This window comes from Gopherus flavomarginatus, chromosome 3 (assembly GCF_025201925.1).
Source record: "Gopherus flavomarginatus isolate rGopFla2 chromosome 3, rGopFla2.mat.asm, whole genome shotgun sequence".
In the NCBI taxonomy this organism is placed as follows: domain Eukaryota; kingdom Metazoa; phylum Chordata; order Testudines; family Testudinidae; genus Gopherus; species Gopherus flavomarginatus.
The window spans coordinates 166,902,469-166,929,114 of record NC_066619.1 but is presented as its reverse complement, the minus strand read 5'-3'; the positions used below and the strand labels follow the sequence as shown (position 1 = coordinate 166,929,114).

General features: G+C 42.8%; 1 protein-coding gene and 1 long non-coding RNA gene across 8 annotated transcripts in view; one reads left to right on the top strand and one right to left on the bottom strand.

Moving 5' to 3' along the window:
* Positions 1–6,754: 6,754 nt before the first annotated feature.
* Positions 6,755–16,304, top strand: LOC127046680 (uncharacterized). 3 transcript variants are annotated; one of them, XR_007773149.1, is made up of 4 exons: positions 6,755–6,836; positions 12,020–12,108; positions 12,961–14,093; positions 15,815–16,304. It is a non-coding gene; the product is annotated as an uncharacterized LOC127046680 (long non-coding RNA). The 3 variants fall into 3 exon arrangements; XR_007773150.1 differs by having other exon boundaries at positions 12,017–12,108; XR_007773148.1 differs by having other exon boundaries at positions 11,987–12,108.
* BMPR1B (bone morphogenetic protein receptor type 1B) overlaps positions 7,987–26,646 on the bottom strand; it is a 403,289-nt gene continuing 384,629 nt past the window's right edge. For all 5 annotated transcript variants that reach the window (XM_050944053.1, XM_050944050.1, XM_050944051.1 and 2 more), the window contains 9 exons: positions 26,046–26,148; positions 24,132–24,234; positions 16,723–16,819; positions 15,812–15,950; positions 10,309–10,501; positions 9,469–9,766; positions 8,900–9,075; positions 8,648–8,778; positions 7,987–8,433 (listed from right to left, as the gene is read on the bottom strand). In XM_050944053.1, the coding sequence (XP_050800010.1) occupies positions 8,308–8,433; positions 8,648–8,778; positions 8,900–9,075; positions 9,469–9,766; positions 10,309–10,501; positions 15,812–15,950; positions 16,723–16,819; positions 24,132–24,234; positions 26,046–26,148 (1,366 nt within the window). In that variant the 3' untranslated portion in view covers positions 7,987–8,307. The remainder of the gene's footprint in view (positions 8,434–8,647; positions 8,779–8,899; positions 9,076–9,468; positions 9,767–10,308; positions 10,502–15,811; positions 15,951–16,722; positions 16,820–24,131; positions 24,235–26,045; positions 26,149–26,646) is intronic.

Here is a 26,646-nt window from a genome sequence, read left to right as displayed (position 1 = left end):
GCTCCCTCTTATAGGCAGGGCTATGACAGAGAGTCCCCTTCAGAAAGTGCTCCAGCTTGCAGCTAGTTTGGAGTTTTCCAGACCCTCCCACCCGTCTGCTGGTGGATGGGAACAGTCTTCTCATTTCCAGTGTCAGTTGATCCTTGGTGAGTTTATCCCCGTTAGCTTTTGGGACATCATTGTCCTTTAACTTCACTGGCTCTTTCCCTTTCCTGGTGTACTTCTAGGGAGCAACCAAATCCCTGTTTCTAGGCTAAACTCTTCCAGTCTCCTCTCAGAAGAGTGGTGAGCTGTTTCCCTGAGCATCGTAGTTGTCCTTCTCTGTCTTTGTTAGAATTTCTATTCGGGGCCATGAATGGGACCTAGGATTCCAGATGCGGCCTGGTCCACAGCATTGAAATGTTTCGATCATTCCTGGAACTACGTTGCCTGGTGCATCAAATGAGCAATGACAACAGGAGGACTACTCTGTGGACTCACAAGGAGGGGCGAACAGAGATGGATGGGGGAGCATATGGGCTTTGTTTGTTTTATCTGAGTATCTGTGACTCTTGTGTGTGTTGAGGGTAAAAGTTACTGTGGTTAAACTCTTTTTACTTTGCCTCCTGTGCAGTCCTCAAAGGGTTAAATTATAAACCAGAGTGCCCATAGGGATCCCCATATAAATAGCCCTGCGCCCCACCCCAGAGGTGGCAGCATCTCAGCACCAAGCTGAGTTGTTTTTTTTTTTACTGTTTTTATCAGTAAATTCAGAATCTGACAGTATATACCTGGGATTTGGCAAATGCTGTTAAATGGCTTCATTACCACTTGAATGGCTCTCTAACCGTTTCAGTGTTGTGCTAATAGGTCTGGCAGGCTAGAAGGCTTTTTCACTTTTAAGTACTAGATCCACTCCGCAGGAAGACTCACCAGGTGGCAGCAGCCAGCTGTGGTGGGAGCCGGCAGGAAGGGTAAGATTAGAACAGGAATAGGAAAAGGTGAGCAGGTGGGCACGAAGACCCAGAAGTGCCCCAAATTGTCAGGTGCCCTCACAGCCTCATATGCTGCTATGCCTAAGGAAGGCCCTGGGTTGTAGACATGGAGACTGTGGGAGTGGCTGTGTTCTGGGCAGAAAGTTATCAGACAGTGAAGGAAGCTGGGGCCCTGGAAGGAAGCAGAGAAACAGCTCCTTTGGGTATGGGGCAAGCAGGAGACGCGGGCTTGGGTTTTGGCTGTACTGGGTTTACAATGGCACCAGTGGCACCATGGAGCCGGGACCGTGCTCAGAAGGGGCCCCGGCCTGCTCCACTTGCATTGCACCTCAACACCCCTGCCCGCTCGCCACTAGCTCCTCTCTGTCCCCATCCTCCCCCCCCCAGCTTCTCTCTGCCCCCTGGCAGGACCCCAGTGCATCTCTAGCTCCAGGCGGTCTCCGCTTCTCACCACCTGTGGGGCCCTGTCTGTCTCCTGGAGCTGAGCCGCCTGGGACTGGTGCAGAAGCCTGGCCAGTCTCAGCCGGTGGCCGGGGGGGGGGGCAGGATGACAGCGGAGAGAGGTGTGGGGGCTTGACTGGGCCTCTCCAGGCAAATGGGTCCTCAGGGAGCCCAACTGGGACAGGCTCTGGCCTGACTGATAGCGCCACTCCCAAGGGGCTGGAGAGGTTCCCTGCCCTGGGACCAACCCTGGCTGTGCTGCCAGCTCAGCCTCCCAGCAGGGCTGGTGAGTGTGGCTGGGAGGCAGGGCATGGGGGAGTGGGTCTCTTAGGAGTCGGGGGGGGTGTAGTGCTGTGAGGAGGCGGGGAAGATCTGTTTGTTGGGGCAGTAGGGCATAGGGGTTCTGGTGGGGGTGCTGGGCAGTTGTGGTGGGGCTGTGGGCAGGGGTGGTGTTGTGCAGGGTGCTGTACATTTGTGGAAGAGTCGGGGGTGCTGGCCATAATGGGTCTGGGGGGGCTCTGGCCATATGAGTCGGGAGGTGTTGGGCGGGGGGGGACTGTGTGGTGCGGCATAGGCCCGCCGCCCGAGGGGAAGGAGCACACTGGCAGCACAGGGCCCGGCAGGCCACTATGTGGTTTGTAAATATTGCCCTCGCACTGGGCTGGGCAAAGCGGGGCTGCACCTGCCATGCCATGCCCCATTGCCCCTGGCTGGCCCCTCACTCAGGGGACTGACCTCCCTGCTCCATTGCCTCCATGGGGTCCCACAAATAGGTTTGGTGCCAGGCCCAAAAAAGGTTAATCCGGCCCTGGGTTTCGGAGCAAGGAAAGGGCCTGGGAGGTTTGATTCCCTCGGGGAACAGGATTGGGTGTGTCCTCAGTGAATAACTCAGATTGTGCCAGATGGAAATAGTTCAGCACAGTCAAGTAACAGCACAGGGGTCAAAGGGGCTACCATAATGCTGCTGATATGTGTACTTCATACTTCCCCCCACTCCCCCTGCCCTCTGGCGCTACCATAATGCTGCTGACAATGTACACTATAAAAAGGGGAGGCTGTTACTGTAACGCTGCTGATAATGTCTATTTCATACTGGGAGCCCCCACCAGGCGCTATGGTAATGTGCACTTCGTAACACCCCCCCACCTCCAGGTGCTACTGTCATGTGATGCTGATAATGTGCATGTCATAGTGTCTCCTTCTTAATTTTGAGCCTCTATGTGCTACCGTAATACTGCTAATAATTTCCATGCCATAAGTGGGCCCTGATTTTGGGCTGCACTACTGTAGCCCACACAGCAATGATCCCAAGCGGCTCAGCTATGCTGCCTCCTGGCTGTGTCTGTCCTCCCCCACCCCCTTTTTAACTCTTTGTCTCTCTCTCATTGCTGCTCTCAGCTCAGCATCCTACAGTTCCAGGGGAGTAGGAGTCACATCACCAGAAGAGCACAGCCCGCCTGGATGGTATTACTGCTGGAGTCACTAGAGCAGAAAGGGTTAAAGGGATGCAATGATGTGTCGCTCTCTCAGAAAGCCCAGCAGCTGTTTGACTCTGGGCTGGATTCTGCTTTTGATTCCGTCTGTGTAACCCCGCTGACTCCACTTCAGACTGGATTTTGATCTTGATATCCCCCTACCCCATCTCTCCCCATTGGGTCATTCTGGTTTCACCGGGGTCTAATCAGAGCACCATTGTCCACTGTATAGCCAAGTCTCTCCATGAGCCAATCAGGGACCAGGGGGTTTTGCTGAATTGTCACAATATGTTTGTAACCCTGTCAGTATTTCCATAGTTTTGGGGACATTTTTTAATTCACAGAAATAATTCTGCATGAAGAGAGATGCTGAGACCAAGGCATATGTCCTCCCATTCAAAGCAGTATCAAATGCCAGAGGAGAGGGCCGCCCAATGTAAGGGTAAGGGGATGGGGAGGAGCAAAGACCAGGTTTACTTCAGCAGTGCATGTACCCACCATTTAAGGCCAAAGTGCTAGAGTCTCTGGATTCTTTAAGAGGTGCCAGGGTCTAGTCTATCCAGGATGAGCTTTTTAAAGAAGGAACCCGCCTGTAATTAACCGCCTTTGTGGCTCGTGGGCACTGTTGATAAATTATAGCATTGCATACTTGGCTATGCTTTGGTTTGTTATGAAATATATAGGACAGCCATAATAACCAATATCAATCAGGTTTATTGTGGAAAGTCAATGATGGCATAGTAAAGGCTGAAAAGTTCAATAAGATACCGTGACAGAACGCACCCCTGTATTCACACCTGACACACACTTGTGAAAATCTTTGTACAAAAAATGCCTGCTTGAGGTAAAAAGTGAAAAGTAAAACTTACTGGTCATTAATGTCACGGTAAAATGCATGTAACAACATTACATGTAAAGTTATGAACATAAGCCAAAATCAATACTATGTGTTTACTGGACACATTTGGGTACACCTGTTCCTCAAACACAAAAGACAAGTTGACATCCTAGCCAGGTGTCATCACCTATCAAGCGGTGATTCTTTGGCAAGGAAGCAGGGCACGAACGTGCAGACGTGATCTTAGCAAACGACAGCATGAATCCTCTCCCACGCAAGACTCTGTGTCTACTTGCTCTCAGCTGGAAAGAGCTTTACGCTCAGGACAATGGTTTTCCAAGGGTGGCTAAACTATAAAAGGGGCAAAAACATCTCAAATGATCTCTTCTTGTCTATCTCTCTCTTTCATCTCAGAGGACAAAAGAAAACAGCTGTTGGACTTTGGGAGCAGATTGTGTCCTGGAACTTGGTCGGCAAAGCTACTGAAAACCTGCGGTAAGAATTTCACCTTGAACTATGCCTACTTTGAGTACTAGAAATTGTTTTATGTTTGTTTGTCTTGTAACCATTTCTGACTATAACTTGTACCGTCTTAAAATTTCTCTTTGTAATTAAATGAACTTGTTTTGTTCTTCAATCACAATTCATCTAGCATTGTGAATTGTGTGGTGAACTCCATGTAAGGTGTTGTAGCTCGATGCCCTCACAGAGGTGACGGACCAAATATATCTGGACAGAGCGAAACAGACATTTCTGTGGGGAAATCTGGGACCGGGAGTGAGTCGGAGTCACCGTGCACATAGTAGTCAAAGCTGCCGGAAGCCAGAGCGGAGCCGCTGTTCACTAACAGGCCACCGGAGTCAGAATTGCTGGACCAGGGCCATGGCGATACAAAGATGCTCAGAGTGTGACTTGCAGGTCGTTTGGCTGTTTGTGAGTGGCCCTGTTCAGGAGCCACAGCAGCAAGGCATTGTGAGGCACCCCACGTCGCAGAGGAGGTTGTGACATGGTCACTCACCGGTCTGGACTGCACCCAAAACGTCTCAGATAGCAGTTTCCAGGAAGCCATTTCATGAGGCATTGTTAAACTCACCATTTGCAGAGGGTTTGCTCCCAAAATGTCATGCTAGCAGCATTTGTAGGATAATTTTACAAGTTATAAAACTTTTTTCACATGTCACTAAAATCCAGTGCATCAGTTTGTCCCAGTCCTTCCACTTGTTCCAAACCTTTCATTCTCCTTGTTTTGGATACTAGCATTCCAGGTACTGGCCCCTGAAGGAACTTCTGTAACTTGTTCTGGGGCAAAATACAAATGTATTTGGATTTTTGACAAATGACCTATCTGCTTATGTCAACGGTCAGCAGTACTATGGCAGAATGTAGCTTACCTCCTTTGTACAGCCTGGGCGCTCAGACTGGCCTGCCTTTTGCTTACAACCAGAGCCATCCCAGGGCCTCTGCAACCCACCTCCTGAGACCAGTGGGTTATTTGTTTGATAGGTTAACAAAGGGCTTGGGGGCTAATCACAAATCCCTGCGTTGACTCATTGCTGCCTCTTTATGAGGGGGAGGGATAGCTCAGTGATTTGAGCATTGGTCTGCTAAACCCAGGGTTGTGAGTTCAGTCCTTGAGGGGGCCACTTAGGGATCTGGGGCAAAATCAGTACTTGGTCCTGCTAGTGAAGGCAGAGGGCTGGACTCAATGACCTTTCAGGGTCCCTTACAGCTCTATGAGATAGGTATATCTCTATATATTAATATTTTAATGGCAACTGGCAAGGGATGCAGCGTGGTTACAAAAATCTCCTGAATCTGCTATGAACATTCTGGGTCTCCCAAAGAATCCCAGGTGAGGAATCATCTGAAAGTAGTGGACTTGCTAGTCATTAATAGTGTTGTCAAATGGTGTACAGATACTATGTGAGGAGTTAGGTGTGTATATATACAGAAAATGTGTTTAAACTCTGCAAAGGCTCTCTCTCTGTTGGGCTGTAAATGTAGCATTGTAAAATATCAGAATGCATGCTTGTTTAGTCAACTGTTAATAAAGAGATGTGATGTCAACAGAAAAGGAGCAAGCAGGTGAAAACAAGCTGTGGGGGATTACCTTGCCTTAGAGTAAAGACAATTAATTTCGGGAGTATATAGAAGACACCCCTTCATCCTGCAGTTCAACTTGTTTCTACTATTCTTATTACATTGCTCTTCGATAATAAATTTATTCCCGTTGTCACTAATCTCAGTGCCTGTGGTCAGGCCTGATGGGCCTGAGTTGAATCTGACAAACCCCTGTGTACTGTTTATTGGGGAAAGTGCTGAGTTGCACAGGCTGTGCACTGTAGTGGGGGGTGGGCGGGCGGGGTGTACCTAGCTCTTCTGGTCCAGTAACTAGAGGCTGGCTCCATAGCAAAGACTGCCTTAAAGAGTGGGCAGGGGGAAGTGAGATGCCACCTGACCAAGGGGCTCAGTGTTTGTGCAGGCATTGGTCCCTAGTTAACTTAATGAGCTCTGCTCTCACACACAACCCCCTTCCATTTGTCTCCAGTGCAATTCCCCATAGCTAAGTGTACCCTTTTCTGCATTGTGGTGTCACATGAGAAGGGAGTTGTCATGGGTCTACTTTCAATATGGTCTGTATTATACAAGTGCAGGGGTAAAGGTGGTAATAAATGTGACAGAGGGTTACTTATTACTGGCCTAAGACCTGTGCCCCATGCATGCTTATTTCTCTGTCAGCTTTTTGGGGGATGGGTGTCTGTGCCCCTTCAGCACTTTGAGGGACGGGGTTAGTGGAGTAATAAAGTGAGCATGGGCAGGAACAAGCTGCTTGCTGTTGTGCGAGGAGACACACGCTGCAGGGCCGCCCAACCCTAGTCCGCGTCCCGCACACCAATCAGGACTCGGCGCCACCTGGCGGTCTGCACATCGTATTTGGGAACAGCGTTCCCATTGGCTGGGGACGCGACGGCGGTGCTATAAAGCCGGAAGCGGCTCACGCGCAAGAAAGCGGCGGCTGCTCCAGCGCAACCCAGAGGCCGGAGTAGCGTGTCCCGCCGGACCCCGGCCCGGCTCCACCATCCTCCCCCGCCACGGGCAGTCGGAACGGTGAGTGTGAGGCGAAGGGGCAGGACTAGGGTGCGGCGGCCTGCCTACAGCTTCCCCGCATCTGGGGGCGGGCTTTCTGCCACCCGCTGTGCGAGCTGCAAGGGTGGACAAAAAAGCTAGAGCCTGGCGGGGCTGAGAACTTTAGGGGGACGTAGACGGAGCTATCTGACTGGGGGGGGGCCTCCAGCATGCATAGTGGCAAGAATGAAATATATTGATATTGTAAATGATTGTTTAACAGGGGGTGGGAGGGATGCAGTCAGGGACTTGAAAGGGCGCACCTAAGAGAGCACCCCAACTGCCCCTCTCTGTGGCGGTACTTAGCACTAGCTGGCATTCTTCAGGAGCCATATTGGTTTAAGTAGCTAGCAGGGCTGGCTCAGTGATGCAACAGCTCTGGGCACACCCCCCCCCTCACTTTGGATGTGCACAGTTCAGCTTGTGTGATTGTATGCATATTGTTCTCCATAAATGAGGAAAAGTGTTCTTTTGGTCCACTCTTTGGGGAATTTGCCAATACAATAAGCACTCTGAGGTGTTACTGTCAATTTGCAGCCACACTATCCCACAGTGCACCAGAATGACTCCAATAAAGAAAAGATTCTGGATTATCATGGCAGGGGCAGCAGCTTATAGGGGCTCAAGCACTAGGCATAATGGGGGCTGTGCTTCTCCCCTGCCTGAAAGAAGGCTATAGAGAGGTGTATGCACAGAGAATGGCCAAAACCCTGTCCCTGGGTAACTGATGGCCTGGCTTGCTCTCCTGTAAGGTGCCAACTGAAGGTGTTGGCATGGAAAACATGTCCTTCCACACTGTGGGCTTTCCGCAGTGAGTCTGCCCAGGCCAGTCCTGGGGCAACCAGAGGTCCCCTGCACCCCCAACTCTGCAGTCAGATGTATTGGACACCTCCCCCCCCAGAAGCCTAGACCCTTCAGAGGCAGGCATCACCAAAAATTATATAAACCTGCTGCCTATGGCAGCAGGAGGCTGCCAGCCTAGAACTAGTGTGGCTGTGTGCACTATGTTTGTTTTACAAAACAGGTTTATGTAAAAAATTGGAATAATGTTTGAAGGGAGACAGAACCATTTTATTTTGGGAATGTTAACACAACTGTTTGTTCTGTATTTACAGGTTTTGTAAGGCACTGGTTCCCAAAAAAGAACACAATCTCTTCACAAAGAATTATCAGGACTCCCATCAAAACAGCATCTGTAACAATTTAAACTAAACTAATCTGAACAAGTGACTCTCTGAGAATTCTTAATATTTTTCAGTCAGCAAGGCTATTTGGGAGTGCAAATCTTTTTATTAATGAAAGTTCCTTGCATAAAATTTAAAGCAGTAGCTTCTTTTAAACAATCAAAAAATAATGGGCTTTCACAGAAAGCAACATGCAGAATCTTGAAATGGTATGTATTTTCCCCATTCAAACAGGGAGTGGATGAGCCTTCTCTCCTCTCCTCAAAGAATCAGAGTTTAATGTCCTGTGACTCTGACATTTTGGCAAGTGTTTTCTTCACTCGCAGGGCTGTCAGTCGAGAAGCAGGGTTGTGAGCCCAGCACTCTGTCATGAGTTTTCCCATTTGTCTTAGGCACTGTGGAAAGGAAATGGAAATATAAGAAAGGATCACACCTGGGTTTATGGTTACATGGCATGCACTGCACTAAAATTCACTGGGTTTGCTACCTGCAAGTGTAGTCCCTAGCTTGGAACTGGTTATGCCAACTGCTTGCTGAAGAGTAGCGCCAACCAACTCAGTCTACACTACACCCTTGCAACATGATTGATCACACCCATACTCTTCTTACCTCATCACTGCTCCATCTATTGGGGAATGAAGGGCGGAGCTTCTTGATGCACACAATCTCCCGCATGTCCTCATAGGAGGGGTCAGTGGGCACAAGATCATGGTATGGAAGCTGGTATTCTTCAACTATTCCTGAAAGAAATAGACACATACAATTCCCCAAGTTAAATACATTCAGCTGTCATAAGCATATTTCTGTGGCTCCTTTGTTGTTAAACTGAACTAAATTACCAACCATATGTTTGCCATTTACCTCCTGACACACATCTCCTTGCTACCTCCCAAAGGATGAGTCCAAAACTGTACATATCAGCCATGATGTATGACTGGAAGTGATTTCTATTCAAGCTTTCATCCAGCACTTCAGGAGGCATATAGCGCTTTGTTCCTACCCGGGTGTTTGGTGGTATGTCCACCTCGTTTGTATCACTAAAAGGAAAAAAAGAGTGAAGCACTCAAATGCAGAACCAAGCTCTGTCACGCCAGACAATGCATAAATAATAATTAAATATAGACACCAGTTCCAGTTCTAGATGTGACATAATTTGTGGATTTACACCTACACCTCTACCCTGATATAACATGGTAAAGCGGTGTTATAAAACACAGCTGTACAGAAGTCACTGCCTGTCTTACTGGGTAACTTTAGTTACAGAATAAATGAAATAATCTGCACATGTATGTGTTGTTGATCACACAAGTCTCTGCTCTCTCTCAGCTGTGCAGCTCTGGCCCATCAGGTTGCAGTGTATTTAAAATGATCCCTTTCAATTAAAAGCCTGGCATCAGGAAAGAATTCACACACAAAGAAATTTTACTCACCTAATAAATTTAACTGCCAAGCCCAGGTCTGCTATACAGCAGGTTCCATTCTTTTTCACTAGAATGTTCTTACTTTTCAGATCACGGTGGGCAATAGCTGGTTTGCCTTGAGTACTGAAGATCTCAGTGTGCAAGTGGCACAAACCACTAACAGAGGAATAGGTCAGTTTTAGCATGGCTTTTGAATCTAAGGTAGTGGATTTCAGATAATCATACAGGGAGCCATTCTCATGATAGTCTGTGATAAGATACAGTTGGGTCCAAGACCCTGTACCTTTAATGTCCGCAGCAATGAACCCTGGGAGGGGGGAAAAATATTTTCAGATTAATATTTTTGGGGGCTTTTGAACACCACACACAACTCTAAATGATCGTTCAGCTTCTTTATCCTGTCTATTGTATTCAGTTAATAAGGATATGAACTATATCTGCATCCAAGAGGGGAGGGCACTCACAACTGCTTGTGCAAGGGAGGAGTACAAAAGCAGCTCAGCTAAGCAAGGTCTGCTCAGTTCTTGGTTGCGCTAGGAACATAATTATCTGGGGAAGGAGCACAGAAACTGTGGCTCCACATCACCCCCGTTAGAGAGCTCTGTACAAAGTGCATAACAGAGTTTTAAACAAATACCCTGAGAATGACTTCAGTGTCTTATTTTTCAGTTCTATGTGGTGTCATTTTTAAAATGTCAATGCAGTGACCTGGAGTTTGCTTTTTGTTAAAAAAAGCACCCCAGATACCAGCCTCCCAAATCCAGTTACTCTTCATCTGCAAATATGAAGTTATTAGTAAGAATAACTAAGAAACTTAAAGCAGTATCATCTCTATCTTTTATCACTCACCCAAAATGTTTTCATGCCTCATCAGGACAGTCTGATAGATTTCTGTCTCTCTGAACCAGCTGGCCTCCTCAGTGGTGAAGAACACTTTTACAGCTACCTTTTCTCCACGCCACTTTCCCATCCAAACTTCTCCATAGCGACCTTTGCCTATCTGTTTCACCATCTGAATCTGCTTTGCTATAGTCCTTTGGACCTGTTAAGTCCCAAGAAATGCAGTTTAAGTATACGCCACAACATATGTGTTTCATCTATCCTTGAATGCACGGGCCTCTCAAACAAAGTCAGGAGCCTAAATCCGTATTTAAATAACCAACAGAGCAGACCATTATTCTGTAGCTACCTGAGATGCCACTGTGACTCGTGCTCCTGTTTTCCTCTAGGGGCCTGGCTCCCCAGGCAAGCTCCCTCTTCCACAATGCATCAGGGGGCTCCCATGATGAGTAGGCCAGTGGCGAGATCCCGGTGCATCGTGGAAGATACAGTACAACCAGGGAGTCTAGCCCTCAGGAAAACTGAAAAATTTTGGCAAAATCAACATTTTCCAAAGGAAACCACATTTACTTTTGAAAAAACGGGGAAAATTCCCAACCAGCTCTAGGAACCACCCTGATTTTCCAAAATGCTGTGTACCCAGCAGCTCTTAGACAACAGATGCTCAGCACCTTTAAGAATCAAGGCTGGGGTTTTCAGAAGTGCCTAAAGGAGTTCAGCCCCCCTCATACAGCTAGTGAAGTTTACTAAGTCTCTTTCAAAAATCCTACCCCAGTTTTCATTTATGAGCCCACATTGGGAGCCTAATTTGTGAAAATGTCAGCCACAAGTTTTTAGTTAAAGTGCAGGAGTTAGGAGGCCTGGGTGGCTACAAACGTATCATCACTGTTATAGTATTTTTCCCTAGACATTAATTTTAGGAGCACAGCTTAAAATCTGTGTTTGTGCACTGACATCAAGTAGCTTCACTCTGAATAAAAGCTAGATTCAAAGCACCAGTTGACATATACCAGAAGTTTAGTGCAGCCAACAGCATTGCAGCGTAATCTCTGATGGGGATGACAGATCAGATGCAGAGTTAAGGAAGACTGACTGCTCATACACTAAACAAAAACCTGTTATGACTAAAAAATCCACCTTGGGCAAATACAGACTAACTTACCCTTTCAGGAATGAGACATGTCTGGAGGCTATATAATCCTAACAATTCACAGAAGTAAAAATTCACAGGGTAAAAGTTACAGCGTCCTGTGGCACCTTATAGACTAACAGACGATATATTGGAGCATAAGCTTTCGTGGGTGAATGCCCACTTCATCAGACGCATGAAAAAGTTGTAGTTGTGATCCAACCTACAAATGCATGGATGTTCATAGCTGAAGAGCTAATGTTCTTGTTTTGTAGGATATTTTTAAACAAAAAATTTTAATTGAGTCCAATGCAGCTGCATCTTCCTACATCAGGCATTAATAAGACCTTGGTCATTAGTTATAATTTTCTAGATAATTAAAAGTCTAGATTTTGCCTTCACCCACATAAAACTCTCATCTGAATGCTTAATGAGTTACATTAATTCAATGTGCTCCCAAAACATTCCGATAAACAAGGCTGCTAAAAATAAATATTCAAAACTGGATAGCAAAACCATTAGGTACTCTTGTTTTCTTTGAAATTGATTGGAATTCAGTGGAAGCTGTCATATTCCTTATGGTTCCAGCAGCTGGCCCATTTGATAATGCAGAATAGGACTGAAACTGTTCAGCTCCAGTCTGAATGCATGTGAAAACAGGGGCATTCTAAACCTCTCAGGTAAGGTCTATTTTCATTTATGTTACGTTTAAACTATTTTAAAAAATGGAAAAAATAACCAAACCTATGTAACAACAACTCTGATTTGCATACAAATGGAAGCTGAATTTTTACAGTCTGAGTATTATCACACCATCAGAGGGTGGCTTCAGTGCAGTTATTCTGACTTATACCAGTGGAAGCCAAGAACAGAAATTGAGCTTAAGTTGTTTTTAAACTGAATTATTCTCCTTTATACTTTGAAGTAATGACTGAAACAGTTCTATTACACTGGACTCTTTCTTTAACATTTTGTAATGTAATTTTAGCCATTGTTGCTTTCCAATTTGCCTACTTGAAAGAATGCATCCTGAAAAATAATGGAATTACATTAAATAACTTAATTTGTGTAAAGATATGTAATGGCATCATAAAGCACATGCAATTACGATATTTAATGAGGAAAAGTTCCTTATTAAATTATATTAAGAAAATGAAAATCACATTTCTGTTACGAGTTTTCAAAAGGCAGAATACTATATGGAAGACCTTAATTGGTTTCTTCCTGCTAGAGCTGGTCAAACTATTTATTGCGTTCAATTTATTTTATTTCATGCATTTAGTTCTTTTGCTGTTCATAAACGGCTTGTGATGTTTAAAAAGATGCTTGTTATTCTAAATTGTTTGACAAACAGATTTTACAAACAGTGAACAATCCATTAATTTTTCAATATTTGTATTTTTCTACACAAACAATGACATTGGTCAGCTAAGAAAATAGGGCATTTTGCTTCTCTTCTCTGACAGGATGAGCTAAACATTTACAAACCACTTCCACTGTTGCTTGAATAGAATTTTGTTTTTGTTTTGCAGCTGCTTGGAGGCCCACTGAGGTAAATAGAGCTCTGCCTGGATGCAGAGATTTGCCTGTGCAACCCAGCTTGCAGTGTAGGAACCGTTATTTACAAGTTTTTAAAATGCTTCCGCAGGACTTAGAAGTTGAATGACAACGTGCAGCAAACTTTTATGCTAGAGATAACAATCTCCTAAAAAACCCACCCAACAGCTCACAGTGGTTTATACTCTATAATAGCAACATTTACACTACCTTAAATATATGGGCATGACCAAGAACCACCATATAATTATGAATAATATAAATAAATCAGAGAGAGAAAATGAACAAGGTTGAATGTCAGAGTAACAACACTATCCTGCTAAAGGTTTCGCTTTGTTGTAACCTTTGTATCCAATATAATAAGCGAGCTACAAAAGAAAGACAATATTATTTATCATAAGCTGGCATTTTAGAAGTTCTAAAAAAAAGTATGGTTTGCATTCTCTGAAACAACTTTAAACGTTTTATATTGGAAATAAATAATAAAGAAGCTGGAAATAAACACTTTTAAAATGCAGGGTACTGTTTTTCACCACACATTGCTGTACATATTTGTTACAGGCATGGGCATCCCCTCTTGGACAGTAAGTATCAATCCATGCACTTCTAAGCTGCATATTGCTGAGGTAACTATCTGACAAACACAGCAAACGTATATTATGATGTTCATCATAGCAAAAGCTTTAAGAATGCATTGCAACTTCCATCATGGACCTGTTTTCACGGTCTTATAATTTTCTTAGAAAATCACTATTGGAGGAAAATCTGTTCATGACTTTTTAGTTAGGCAAAGGGGCAGGAGGGAGGGAGGAATATTTCCTGATTTATAAAAGAAAACACGACCTGGTCTAGTCACTACAAAGCCACCAGGTATGGCAGAACACAGTTGGGACAGAAAAGAGTACAAATGTCTCCTTTATTGAAGTACAGGTAGGGCTACATGCAGGGCAAACAGAGCCCCAGCAGCTGAATTCTGTGCTCTCTCAGCAGGAGATCGTGCAGTCTGCTGGAGAGAGTGAGGCTCATGCTGCCAATGGGATCATGGTGATGGAGCTGTGGTTAACTCACCCTGCCTATGCAAAGTTTAAAAAAAAAAATACTTAGGGAGGTAGGTAAAAATACATTTGGAAAAACCATATTGCTCCAACCAGCTGTACTGGTTCTTTCCTTTTCTCCTTTTATTTCTGTCATGAAAAGCCTTACGAAACTAAGTGCAAAAATCTACATTATGGCTGTGTTAAGACCATGGAGTATACGGTAATATTCTGTGTCCTGATTCGAAATGCAGCAGCCCATCTGCTTAACAATCTGGGTTGCTGTGAACACACTTACCCTGGTACTCTGCTCTCTGAACTGGATCCCCAATGAATACAGAATCCAGTTTGCAGTCTCTGTCCTGTTTCCCTGCTCCCTCCATGGAAATGCCTTTGGCTACCTGAGAGATTGCCCCTCTCATGCAATGGCCATGATCTCCCTTGACAGCCATGTTTCATACGGGGAGGTTTGTGAGAGCAGCAGACAGAGCTGGATCTACACAATGGTGCTCACACCCATATCCAGTAAGAATAACTACAGACTTCACCACTTTTGGAGTCAACTGCTAAGCTCATTCTTCTGCTTATCTGTCCCTCAATGGTCATGATGACATTTGGAAAACCAGCTGTTTCTCAAAACATATTTGGCTAACATTTTAATGAATATGATTTTAAACAGGACTTTGCAGCTACTAGATACAGGACCAATGTATAACTTCTCAGCTATGCATTTGAAAAATGACAAGGAAAAGGAAAAAAAAATAGTTTTAAAAGGTAGTATTTAAAATAAGTATCTTGAGTCTTCTGCAATGCCATGATGTGCAGGAGGTCCAATGTTGTCAGAAAACTAAAACACAGATGAATGGAAAAGGCATGAGCTTTACTCTAAAATACTGTATAAACCTTCTAGCCGAAACTGAGACTTCTTTAGTACATTGGTTCTTGGGTCTCAAGTCACCGTTATATTTGAGACAACTTATGAATGTTATACTCCATTCAACTATCATACCTTCAACCTACGAGACAGTTGTAGCGCAAAATACAGTGATTCTACGTGTAGCTTTTTAATGCTAAGTGAAGCCAAGGTGTAAAAGGATTCCATTTAACCATCCTGTCTCTAAAAATGATCTAACAGTGTTTGAAATGTAACTGTGTTTATAAAAAGCACCACATCTAAGATCATAGGCCGGATTCTGATCTCATCCAGATACATTCAATTGAAGTCTATGGGGTTAAGCTGAATTTACGTTGGTGTACCTGAGATCAGATTCAGATCCTGGTACATGAAATAAAGAGCTCTGATTCTTAAGTATTTTTTCTCCAACTGATATCTTTGTCATTTCTGCAGACACTGAGAACCTAATTCTTCCTTCACATACTAATGTAATTCTTATAAATCCCCTTGAATTTTTATGCTGGTGTCTTTGCCTTATAGCAGGGGTAGGCAACCTATGGCACATGTGCCGAAGGAGGCACTCAAGCTCATTTTCAGTGGCACTCACGCTGCCTGGGTCCTGGCTACAGGTCCGAGGGGATCTGCATTTTAATTTAATTTTAAATGAAGCTTCTTAAACATTTTAAAAACCTTATTTACTTTACATACAACAATAGTTTAGTTATATATTATAGACTTATAGAAAGGGACCTTCTAAAAAGGTCAAAATGTATTACTGGGACCAAAACCTTAAATTAGAGTGAATAAATGAAGACTCGGCACACCACTTCTGAAAGGTTGCCGACCCCTGCCTTATAGAGTTATGTGTGAATCTAAAAAATTACATTCCTTTCTTACCAGCAGAGGGAGCCCAGACCCACTTCCTGAGCTCTGAGACTGTTCAATCAAGTCTTTCAGGGATTCCCCTGGAGGAATGTAAGTCTCATCCTGTTCAAGTCCAATGCTGTAACGAGGTCTGGTTTCTTGCCTTTTATGCCTACGATTTTAGTGAAAATTAAATTAGTTGACAGTACAATGAGGAATGGATTCTATGTAGAAAACACTACTCACATTTAATTTTTAGTATGCATAAGTTCCCAGCAATTATGTGCTAGACTCATCAACGTCTGTTTTCTGATCTGTTCTCAACATTAGACTGCTTTAGGTCTATGAAAGGGACTGACTATCATCCTGCTTGGGGAATCCAGCATAATTTTGCATAGCCAAGTACCAACTTAAACCCCTAATTCAGAGAATAGTCCTAAAAACAGTGATGCAGCAAATACCTCACCTTTTTGTTATGAATGTTGTGCGTCTTTTATGACCAAATAAAGGCATTTTTATGAATTTGTCCATGCCTTCTTATCTATCTCCCTCTTTTTGTGAATTTTTGTGCAACCTTGTGTGCACTGTGTTAATAGGCTTATGAGCTTTATTTACTATACAGTGTCTTTACACCATTGTTTTCTTTCATTTTCACTGTATACTACTTTGTGTTATTTCCCACTGGAAAGCTTTTTAGGACATACTTTCTATGAAGGATGCTATACAAAAGACCAACTATATTATAGGCATTATATTGATGCCTTTGTGATTTTAACATTAGCAAAATACACAGTTTTTCCCTATAATATAAACAAAGTTTTTTTTAATTGTTCTTCAATTCTCTCCTGTTAATTTTTTAATTTTACAGTTCATAAGCCGGGAAGGGGGGAGGAAAGTGATGTTGGGAAGAAATCTGAAGCAAAGTTTAAATACTTCCGACTTACCTGAAGTAACAGAATATGATTATAAGTACCAGGAGTATACTGCAAACTGTCACTGAGATCAGCAAGGCCTTATGGTGAATGTTTCCTTCAACAAAATCTGGTTAAAAAGAAAAAAAGCTTTATACAATGGCTGTATTTTTGTCTTAGAAGTCAACACTACTCTCTCACACCTGAGATGTCTTTCACATTAGGTTGGGTGTAAAATACATTCTGCCTTCCTGGGTTTAGTTCCACATGCAAAAAGACATACAAGAATTTATAAATATATTAAGCAACAGAATTGTTCCCTTTCTTTTCTACTGAAATATTGTGTAATGCATCACTTGATTTCAGAGCCATTTTATATGCTGCTGCTTTAGCTCTCATTGAACAGGGAAACGCAGCACATGGAACGGCAATCGAGGGCTTGACTGATCCTGCAGCCTTTACTCAGACAAAGCACTCACTGGTAACACTAGCGCTTTTGACTGAGTTTGCAAGGGAGTATTTAGCCCTTCATGACCAATCCACTAACCCTCACCACCTCAAACCTGGGATTTATAGTCCTGTATCATACATATCTTCTCAGCTAGGACACAGCTAGGTGCCTCTTTATCTTAATTAACTTTTATTAATTTCAGAAAACTATGAGAGTCTTAACAAAAGCAACTAATATACCCAACTGTATCTATCTTAGCAGAGAAGATATACAAGGGATGTCTAATCCCTGCTATAGCATAGTGCTAAAGTCCTTAAAGTTATATTTACATCAATTTAAGGATCTCTCTCTCAGAGCACTTGAGCAGGAAAAATTATTTGTTTTTTATTCTTGCACTTGTGGAAAAATGTGTCATTGCAGATGAGCCATTCTTTAAAACCGCTTGAAAATGCAACATTGCCAAGCAATGTGTAAGAATTGTGATTATATAAAAATAACTGAAAAGTTCGGATTAATCCTTGCACGCTATACTCATGTTCTGCACTAAAATTTAGCTGTCATCCCTAAATTTGTATCCTCATTCCAAACATGTGTTGGACCGTCGTGCATATTCTCATGCTGAAAACTGAAGAAATCCTGCACCATCTTCTTTTAAAACTACAGTCTCTCAAAACTATGATATATTAGCACACTCCCCACTCCCAGCCTGGTGTTCACTCTTATGCAGATAAAGATGAGGTTTTCTGAAACCCTCACATCTGATTGTCTTGCATCTTCCGCACAAATGTTGAACACGCACTAAACTGTGAGAATTCTATCCTTATTGACTCATCCTGGAATAACACTATTATGTTTCAGATTTACTAGGGTAACGAGACAAGGAGGATCCCAGGGGAATCTTGGCTTACTGTCATGCACTTTTATATTAAAGATCCAGTTCCCTCTCCCATCTTTGCTTCCAACTATTTCCTTCTCTCCCCTTCCCATCATGAACAGAGATTACCTACCATTATCTGCCTTGTGAGCACATTGGTCATGTTTTAATCTGACATTACCTGCTCCTGGAGCATTAACAATGTAAACATTCAAGCCATGGCCATCGCCTTTGAAAGGAGACACTGACACAGGGCCTATCAGGAAAAAACTAGAGCGCATCATTCTCATCAGAGCGGCAAGTTTCTACCCGGACTGTCACTCTAAGTGTGCCGGGAGCTGAAACTGAGAACCCACTGGGGAGTCCGGTTCTCTCTGTGAAAGAGGTGACAGTTCAGGGGGCCAAGATTCTATTTCATGGTTTATTAGCAATCTATGTCTGCCAGTCATTTCCCTTCTAAAATGTGTGGTTTGTAACAGTTTAAGATGTCACTGCCTATTAGCCCAGGAGAGGCTAAACAGAGTATGCAGACTATAGGGGGACAATTCTTCATACTCTGGAGAATATGGAAATACATTTGCAGCAAGAGGTTTCTGGTTTCATAGAACATGCTACAATAAAATCTGGGCTAGCCGTTTTGTGCTTCTTCAGCACAACGAGTGTTGAGTGCCACCCATACAGGGCTCAGTTCTGATCTTGTGTACACCAGAGTAAACCAAGAAGTGACTCTATTCAGGTAAACGGAGTTACACCCATCAGAAACTGTAATCAGCTCACAGTTAAACTCCTTCTCCTTTAATATTATAAATGGATTATGTGTGTGTATAAAACTGTATACTAATAAAATGGAATAAAGAACTCTGAAGATGATTTGGCAAAGAAGAGTGGCTAGATTTCTATACACTGTGGCCAACATTTCCAAACTTGGGTACCCAAAGTCAGCCACCTAAAATCCCTATTTAGGCACTTGCATAAAAGTGCTGAGCATCCTCAACTTTTACAGAAGTTAAAAGTGCAAGTGCTCTGCAACTCTTAAGATAAGGCCCTTTATAATGGCCCCAACTTTAGAAAGTCACACTTGAAAATTCTGATTTACATTTTTTCTGTGATCAAAGGCATTTGTGTGGGAGGAAAAAAAAAATCCCAGAAAGCACTTAAAGATAAAAGGGAATCTAGGTGTGAAAGACAAGTTCTGCATTTTAGCCTACAAAAGTGAGGGAGGCTGAACTAGTTACAGCGATGAAAGTTATTACCGTAGATCAGAAGGTTGTTTCTAAAACAATATTACACAAGGCTTTATTAAAGATGCACCAGGCACACAGTAGGCATGAAATTGGCCCTAAGACTAAAGGAAGGCAAAACATCTTTCTGGAGTCCTTCATGTTTACCAACATGTTATGCAAGGCAATAATGATGGCAAATGAGTGATTTATCTGCCCGGAATTCAAACATGTTTTTAAATTACTCTGCTGGGATTTTGCTTGTTTGCTCATTTGGGGGTTTTGGAAACCAGTTAATGTATGTTCATCAAAATGTAAAGAAAAAATGCTTAAAAAACTTTATTTTTAAATGTCAGAGAATAATCAAAAATGGCTCTCTGTCAAACTGGGAAGATCTAGCGATGTCCCACAGGGTCAATCCTGGGTCTGATACTATTCAATATTTTCATTAATGAGTTGGATAATGAAGTGGGGAGTACACTTATAACATTTGTGGAGGACACTAAGCTGGGATGGGATGTGAGCACTTTGGAGGGCACAATTAGAATTCAAAACAATCCTGACATAGTGAGGATTTATTCTGAAAGAAAAAAAGAAATTCAATAAAGACAAGTGCAAAGTACTTCACTTAGAAAGGAAACATCTAATGCACAACTGCAAAATGGGGAATAACTGGCTATGTGGTAGTGCTAAAAAGGATCTGGGATTACTATGGATCAGAAATTAAATATGAGTCAATAATGTGATGCAGTTGTGAAAAAGCCTAATGTCATTTTGTGGTGTATATAAGATGTGGGAGGTAACTGTTCCGCTCTACTCAGCACTGGTGGGCTGCAGCTGGAGTACTGTGTCCAGTTCTGGGTGCCACACTTAAGGAAAGATGCGGACGAATTGCAAAGAGTCCAGAGGAGAGCAATAAGAATGATAAATGGTTTAGAAAACCTGACCTAGGAGTGAAGGTTAAAAAAACTGGGCATATTTAACCTTGAAAAAAGAAGACTAATGGGAGATCTGATAACAGTCTTCAAATACGTTAAGGGCTCTTAAAAAGAGGATGGTGATCATTGTTCTCTGTGTCCACTGAAAGTAGGACAAGAAGTGATGAGCTTAATCTGCTGCAAGGGAGATTAAGGTTCGATATTAGGAAAACATTTATAACTATAAGGGTAGTGAAGCTCTGAAACTGCCTTCCAAAGCAGGATGTGGAATCCCCCTCACCGCAGGTTTTTAAGAACAGGTTGGACAAACACCTGCCAAGGATGATCTAGGTTTACTTGGTCCTGCCTGAGCACAGGAGGCATCTCACAAGGTCCCTTCCAGCCCTATCTTTCTACGATACAATTTAGGCTGGTGAAAGGTGCCAGACTGACTTCCCCTGGACACTGAAGTCCTCCTTTTGTCCACAGAACAGGTGCTGCATACAAAGCAGCCATGCAAACTTCTCTGTCTGCCTCAGTGCAAACCTGCTGGGGCTATTTCCTGGGAATGGCAGAGAGGCAGGTGGTTCAGTCTTCAAACTTGGCCTCTCATCTGCGATTGAAAATGGTGCCAATTTGCACTATTTTTTGTAATCTGGGAACTGGACTTCCTAATGTTTTGTAAGTTATCAACTCAAGCCAAGCCAAGCTGTGAGGTTATGAAAATCAGCAGGATTTTATTATTTTTTTTAGAAGATTGCAGTGAGTTGCTATGTGAGGGATACCTAACAAACAAGCAATACATTACTGAAGCTCTTCTACATACTCTGGCTAAATGGGAGTTTTAGCCATTGTCCAATGCCCAGCATGCAAGGAGTGTACTTTATAAGAAAATACACAGTCATGTTATTTCTAGGCACCACACAGGAGTGTGTTGTCTTCAGTACAGGGAGGGAGAGATGATAACAGAAGAAACAGTTTCTCTAGAAAATATCTTCAATAATACTCAAGAGCCTTCCAGATAGTTCTAGTGCTTCCCTCCAGCCCCATTTCACTTTGTCATCTACGGCACTCTGCTGAAACGTGTATTTAAAACTCAGCAAAATGGGTTTCGGGTGGAGGCAGCATATCATATGCACAGAAGATTCTCCTGCCTCCCCAGTTTCTTCCAGTTCACAGTATTCATATAATCTGGGTAAAAACGGCAGAGAAATCTGAGGCTTGGAGACTTGTGTGCACACATCAGACCCCATCATCATTCCTCCAATCATTCCTGTGCCCATTCATCAGTAGCTCTACAGGCAGGGAGCCAGACATGGTGGCACCACCACTTCTGCTTATAAAGGCTTTAAATCAGTAAAGACATATTTGTTCTCATCTGCTTTCAGTCTGCACTTTCACTGGGATTTCCAGTAATATTTTTATTGTTTAAAAGAGAGGTGTCCTTTCAGACATGATTATTATTCTCATTTCCTTAATAAGGCGGCTGCATGACTAGCAAGGGGACTCCATGTTATCTCCAGGGTATTTTTATTCTGCTAGTACTGCAGGATTCATCAGAACACTGTCCAGAAATGGATTTAGCTGCTGTTGTGTTTTTCCTTCCTACCTGACACAAAGATAGTTCTCTGGCTTGATTAATTTTAATTCTTCTGTCTGATATTTTAATGTATCTGCGGCTTCATTCTGTTTGTGGTTAAAAAGCGAGTCCCTTCCAGGAAATGCTAGGTATGGAGAAACACTTTCAGAACACAAATTGCACGCATCTGTAGATGATAATTCTGTGCAACCTTTGACCTATGGCTGAAGGACCTCACCAGACCCCGGTTTCTCCTGAGATATGACCTTGGTCAAAAGTTCCTGATCAGGAATTAACTTTTTTTGTATGTTTTAAAATACCAAACAACATACATTTTTGCATCAATTCCAGTGAAGTTTTTGTTTCAACAAATCCATTTTTAATTTTAGTTATTTATTTTAATATCACTGTTCATGTTAAATTCTGAAAATAAATCTGAGAGTCACTGCACCACATTTAAAAACAATCCAAGACAGGAAAAATGGCTATTAACACAGAACTGGTCAACTGTTATATATTAATATGGCTAGTGGGAGAATTCAAAGTCTAAATTGCTGGTCAGTGTTCAGATTGTGATAGAACAGTGGCAAGCTACCCTGGTTTCTGGCACCAAGAATCACAGCTGACCATACAGCTTTCAAAAAGGGGCTGACTTTGGTGCTGTTTCACAGCTACTGACCATAGAGCCACATTATCTGAAGCAGGCTCTAAAATTACAGCCACAATTTGCTATCTAGCTACTACTGCCGGAGGAATTACGTTAAATGAACATACTGCCATTTGTCAAATAACAAATTAAACAACTAGTTTTGCAGTATTCAAGCAGCTTAAAAGCTATTCATCTAATAATGTATTCAAAAATACTCTGTCTGCTATTTGGTATTTATTCATCTTAGCTATCTGTCACCTTAGTACTTCAGTGTCCTCTGTCCCCGAAAAAAAAAGGAAAATTTGGCATTAGCAAAAGAACATGCATTTTTGCATAAACAGTAGATAGACAGCTGACTATGCTAACTACCTGATTTTTACATTTCCATTCAGTTTAGGCTGGAATGGAAAATATAATATAAAACCAAGGAAAGAGACAAGTTAGAACAAGGTTGCTCCATTTTGAATCTGCAGGGTTTAATTCAACCAGCGCGTGGGGGAAAAATCATGGACTTGATTTTCCTAAATAAAATTATATTATTCATACACTATACAAACATACAAACGTACTTACTTCTGGGATTTTCTCTGTTCAAGTCACTTTTTTTCTCTTAATAAAGACCAACAAAATGACACAGAGCTCTTATGTTGGGAGTCAGAATTTTATGAGGTTTCAGTGATCTCATGGCTCACCAGTCAATGCTGAATTATTTTACATATTAAATTTTATGGGCCCAATCCTGTAGCCCTGCTGTGCAGAATCCCAATGAAGGAAGCCCTTATATAAGTAAGGACTGCAGGAATAGTACTTTCTATATGCATATGTGGGGGTGTGTGTGGGTAAGTAATTACATAAGTAATGTGTTTAGACTGAGATATGAAACAGGTCCTATTTACTGTTCAATGCTATGGCCCACAGTTTGTTCTCAGCTTTAAATGGGCAACACCAAAAAAATTGGAAATTCTGTCTCCTACGACCAAATTTGATGCTGACCACACAAGTCAGACACAGCAGCTATGCCAATGACTATACATGTCGTGCTTACCCAGGAACTGCTGTATGTTAAAAATAAAAATATTGTATAACTTCCAACCAGACCTGGAAATGCATTTGTGTAGAGTGTTACTCTATTGTTTGTTCTATACCTCTGAAACACAGAGTTCACAATAACGCCTAGACCTTATTCTCTGAGGGCCAGATTACTGGCAGCTATAAATTGTCATTAGTTCCACTGCTTTCAATGGAACTACGCTGATTTATAGCATCTGAGGATCTGGTCCCAAGTGTCATTCTGAAACTGTTATGTAGTTACAAACTACAATCTTTTGCAATGACAGAGGGCATTCATTATTGTTGTTTTATATTTGTATGGCATGAACAGCAAGAGGCCTCAGTAAGTCAACCCCACTCCTCTATCCCGTGCTAAGCACTGTACAAACAAAGTAAGAGATAATCCTTGCCCCAGCCTAACCTAGACTGTGAGCTCTTTGGAGCAGGAACTGTTATTTTACTACACACAGCACCTCGTGCAATGGGTCTCTGATCCTTGACTGATGCCTGTAGGCATGATGGGAATACAAATAGAGGTAAATACCAGCAACAACCAAGTAGATACTCTCCGAATATTACCAGAACAGCTACAGGACACAAAAAAATATTGTTTTTCGATGAAGCTCATCTAATTCTCTTTTCTTTTCTAGGAAAAATACATGCATCTACTGATTTAAGGATAGATTTTCTTCCTCCTCTTACCTCTGTTTTTCAGTGGTGGTAGCGTAGGGTGAAGGTTTTCATTACAGAAATCTTCATCTGTGCAGCATGCAATAGTTCTTCTGTGATATATTATGGGTGTATCCTGCAACAGAGAAATTCACAGAGAACTCTGTGAGCATCTTTGTTCTTTTAAACAGACACTGTTGTTTGGGTGCTGGAGAAGGAGACAGACCTGACATGGTAAACAGCATCACAACCAGTGAAGGATTTCGAATATTACTGCAATAAGGATTTGGGCCATCCTACTAAAGCCATTTAAACATCAAAGAACAAATTCATCCCTTCTGAAATTCCACTGAAGTCATTACAATTATACAAAGATGTATTTGGCCGTAACAGTGTACGGAAGAGCTGCGAGAGAACGTGTGCGTTAGTGTTACATTATTCAAGCATTCCAATTGAATTCTGGGGCAGACAGATTTCATGTTTATGTACAGTGAGACTGAGGGCCTGATCCTCTGTCCCACTTTCCAGAGCAAAGCAGACAGAATTTTGCCCCAAGGCCAAGATTTCCAGAAACAGATGCCTAATGTCAGGCCTGCATTCAGCAGAGACTTAAGGATGCCTGGCATTTTGGAAAATGTGGCTGCTTATTTAGTAAGCACTTAGAAGCCCCATTTTAGACACCTAGTTTTGAAAATCTTGGCTTTAGCGCATGATTCCCTTCATGTAGGGGAATACTCAGACAGCTTAAAGCCAGTGTAGTCAACCCCCAGCAAAATAGATTTATGAAGGGTATGAAGAGGCAGCAGGAGGGGACAGAACACAGTGCACTATACTTCGGAGATATTTACTGGAATAATGGCTCCTATGAGTTTATTACAAGCTGGTGAAAATAAGAGCAACCCTTAGCCTGCTCTAACTTGAACCAATAGCTGGTTTGGCCCCTGGATAGGCCCAGATTTGGGTGTGGGAGCAGAAAGATTACTTAGGGTACATCTATACTGCAAACAAACAAAAAAATGCGGCAGCCAGTCTCAGAGCCCCGGTCAACTGACTTGGGCTCACACTACAGGACTAAAAATAGCAATGTAGATGTTCCTGCTTGGGCTGAAGCCTGGGCTCTGAAATCCAGCAAGGGGTACAGTATCAATGCCCGGACTCCAGCCCGAGCAGAAGTGTCTACATTGCTATTCTTACCCTGTGCCCTTATTCAACACCCTGTAGCAAGAGCCCAAGTCTGTTGACCCAGGCTCTGAGAATCGCTGCCATGGTTGTGGTCTTTTGTTGTTTTATTTTGCAGTGTAGATGTACTCAGAGTCATCTTCATTCCACCTGCTGTCCTCCCTCCACCGTCATGTTGAGGTTTGCACAGAACAGCTGGGGGTTTAACCCCGAGTGATTTCTCGGTGTTAAACATGCAAGCACAAAAGAGAATTGCTGTGTAGGGTGAGACGTTGATTGCAGTACATGAAATGGAAACACATTTCTCTCCCTGGAACTATAATACCTTCCCCACATTTACTGACTGGATGACCGTCTACACATACAAGACTCACGTTACACATCAGTGATATGTAACAACTTCTGTGAAAACAGCAACTTTTTTACGGCACACTACTACGCAGCACACAGCAGTTTAGGAAAGGAAGTAAAGACTGTGTTACCTAATTCAAGCCGCAGGGGGAATTTAGAGAATCAGAATGTAATTACCCGAGTAGTAGTTTCACCAGGAAAGCACAGGCTAATATTAGTTAACTAACAATATTGTGTGCTTGACGAAGTAGCAAGAGCTTTGGGGAGCAGATGCCATTTCCTCAGCATTCAGAGGGCACATCTCCCACATGACCAAAATCAAAGCAGCAGACGCATGCATTTATCCTGACTACACTGCAGCTGAATGAAAACTATCACAATACCTAGACCAAACCTTGATCATAACTGTTTTCTTACCCGGCATTGGAAGTCTGAGCCTTCTAAGCCTAGGCATCCTGAAGCAATTGTACGTCCTCCGGATTCATCTTCTTCTACCATGGTGAAACAGTAGCCATCAGTCCTGAAGATTGGAAAGAGCGAAGCAGAATTAGTTTCTTAAAATGAGAGATTTGCTATTAGATATGCTGTGCCCCACAAACATACAGTTGATAAATCAACACGCTTTGAACAGGAATGTAACAAAATGCGTATGACTAAACTATTACCACATATGTAAAATCTTATTTATTTACGCAGTGTTATTTCAACATACAAAACAAATAAATGCTTATCCCAGGCTCTTGGCACCCATGTATAGTTAAAATTAAATCCAACAAAGACAGATAGCAATCACAAACCGATAACTTTTCTTCAAACAAAAGAAGCCAGTCCACAAAGCTGACATTTTCACACAAACCTCTATCCCCCATAATTAAAAATCTTCACCCAAGGCCCATCTCCTCTGCACAAATGTTTATCCCAGTGGTTCTCAACCCAAGGCTTGCAGGCTGCTTGTGGCCCAATCAGCACACAGCTGCAGCCCATGTGATGGGTCTCCAATGATGCAAAGCCTATCTTA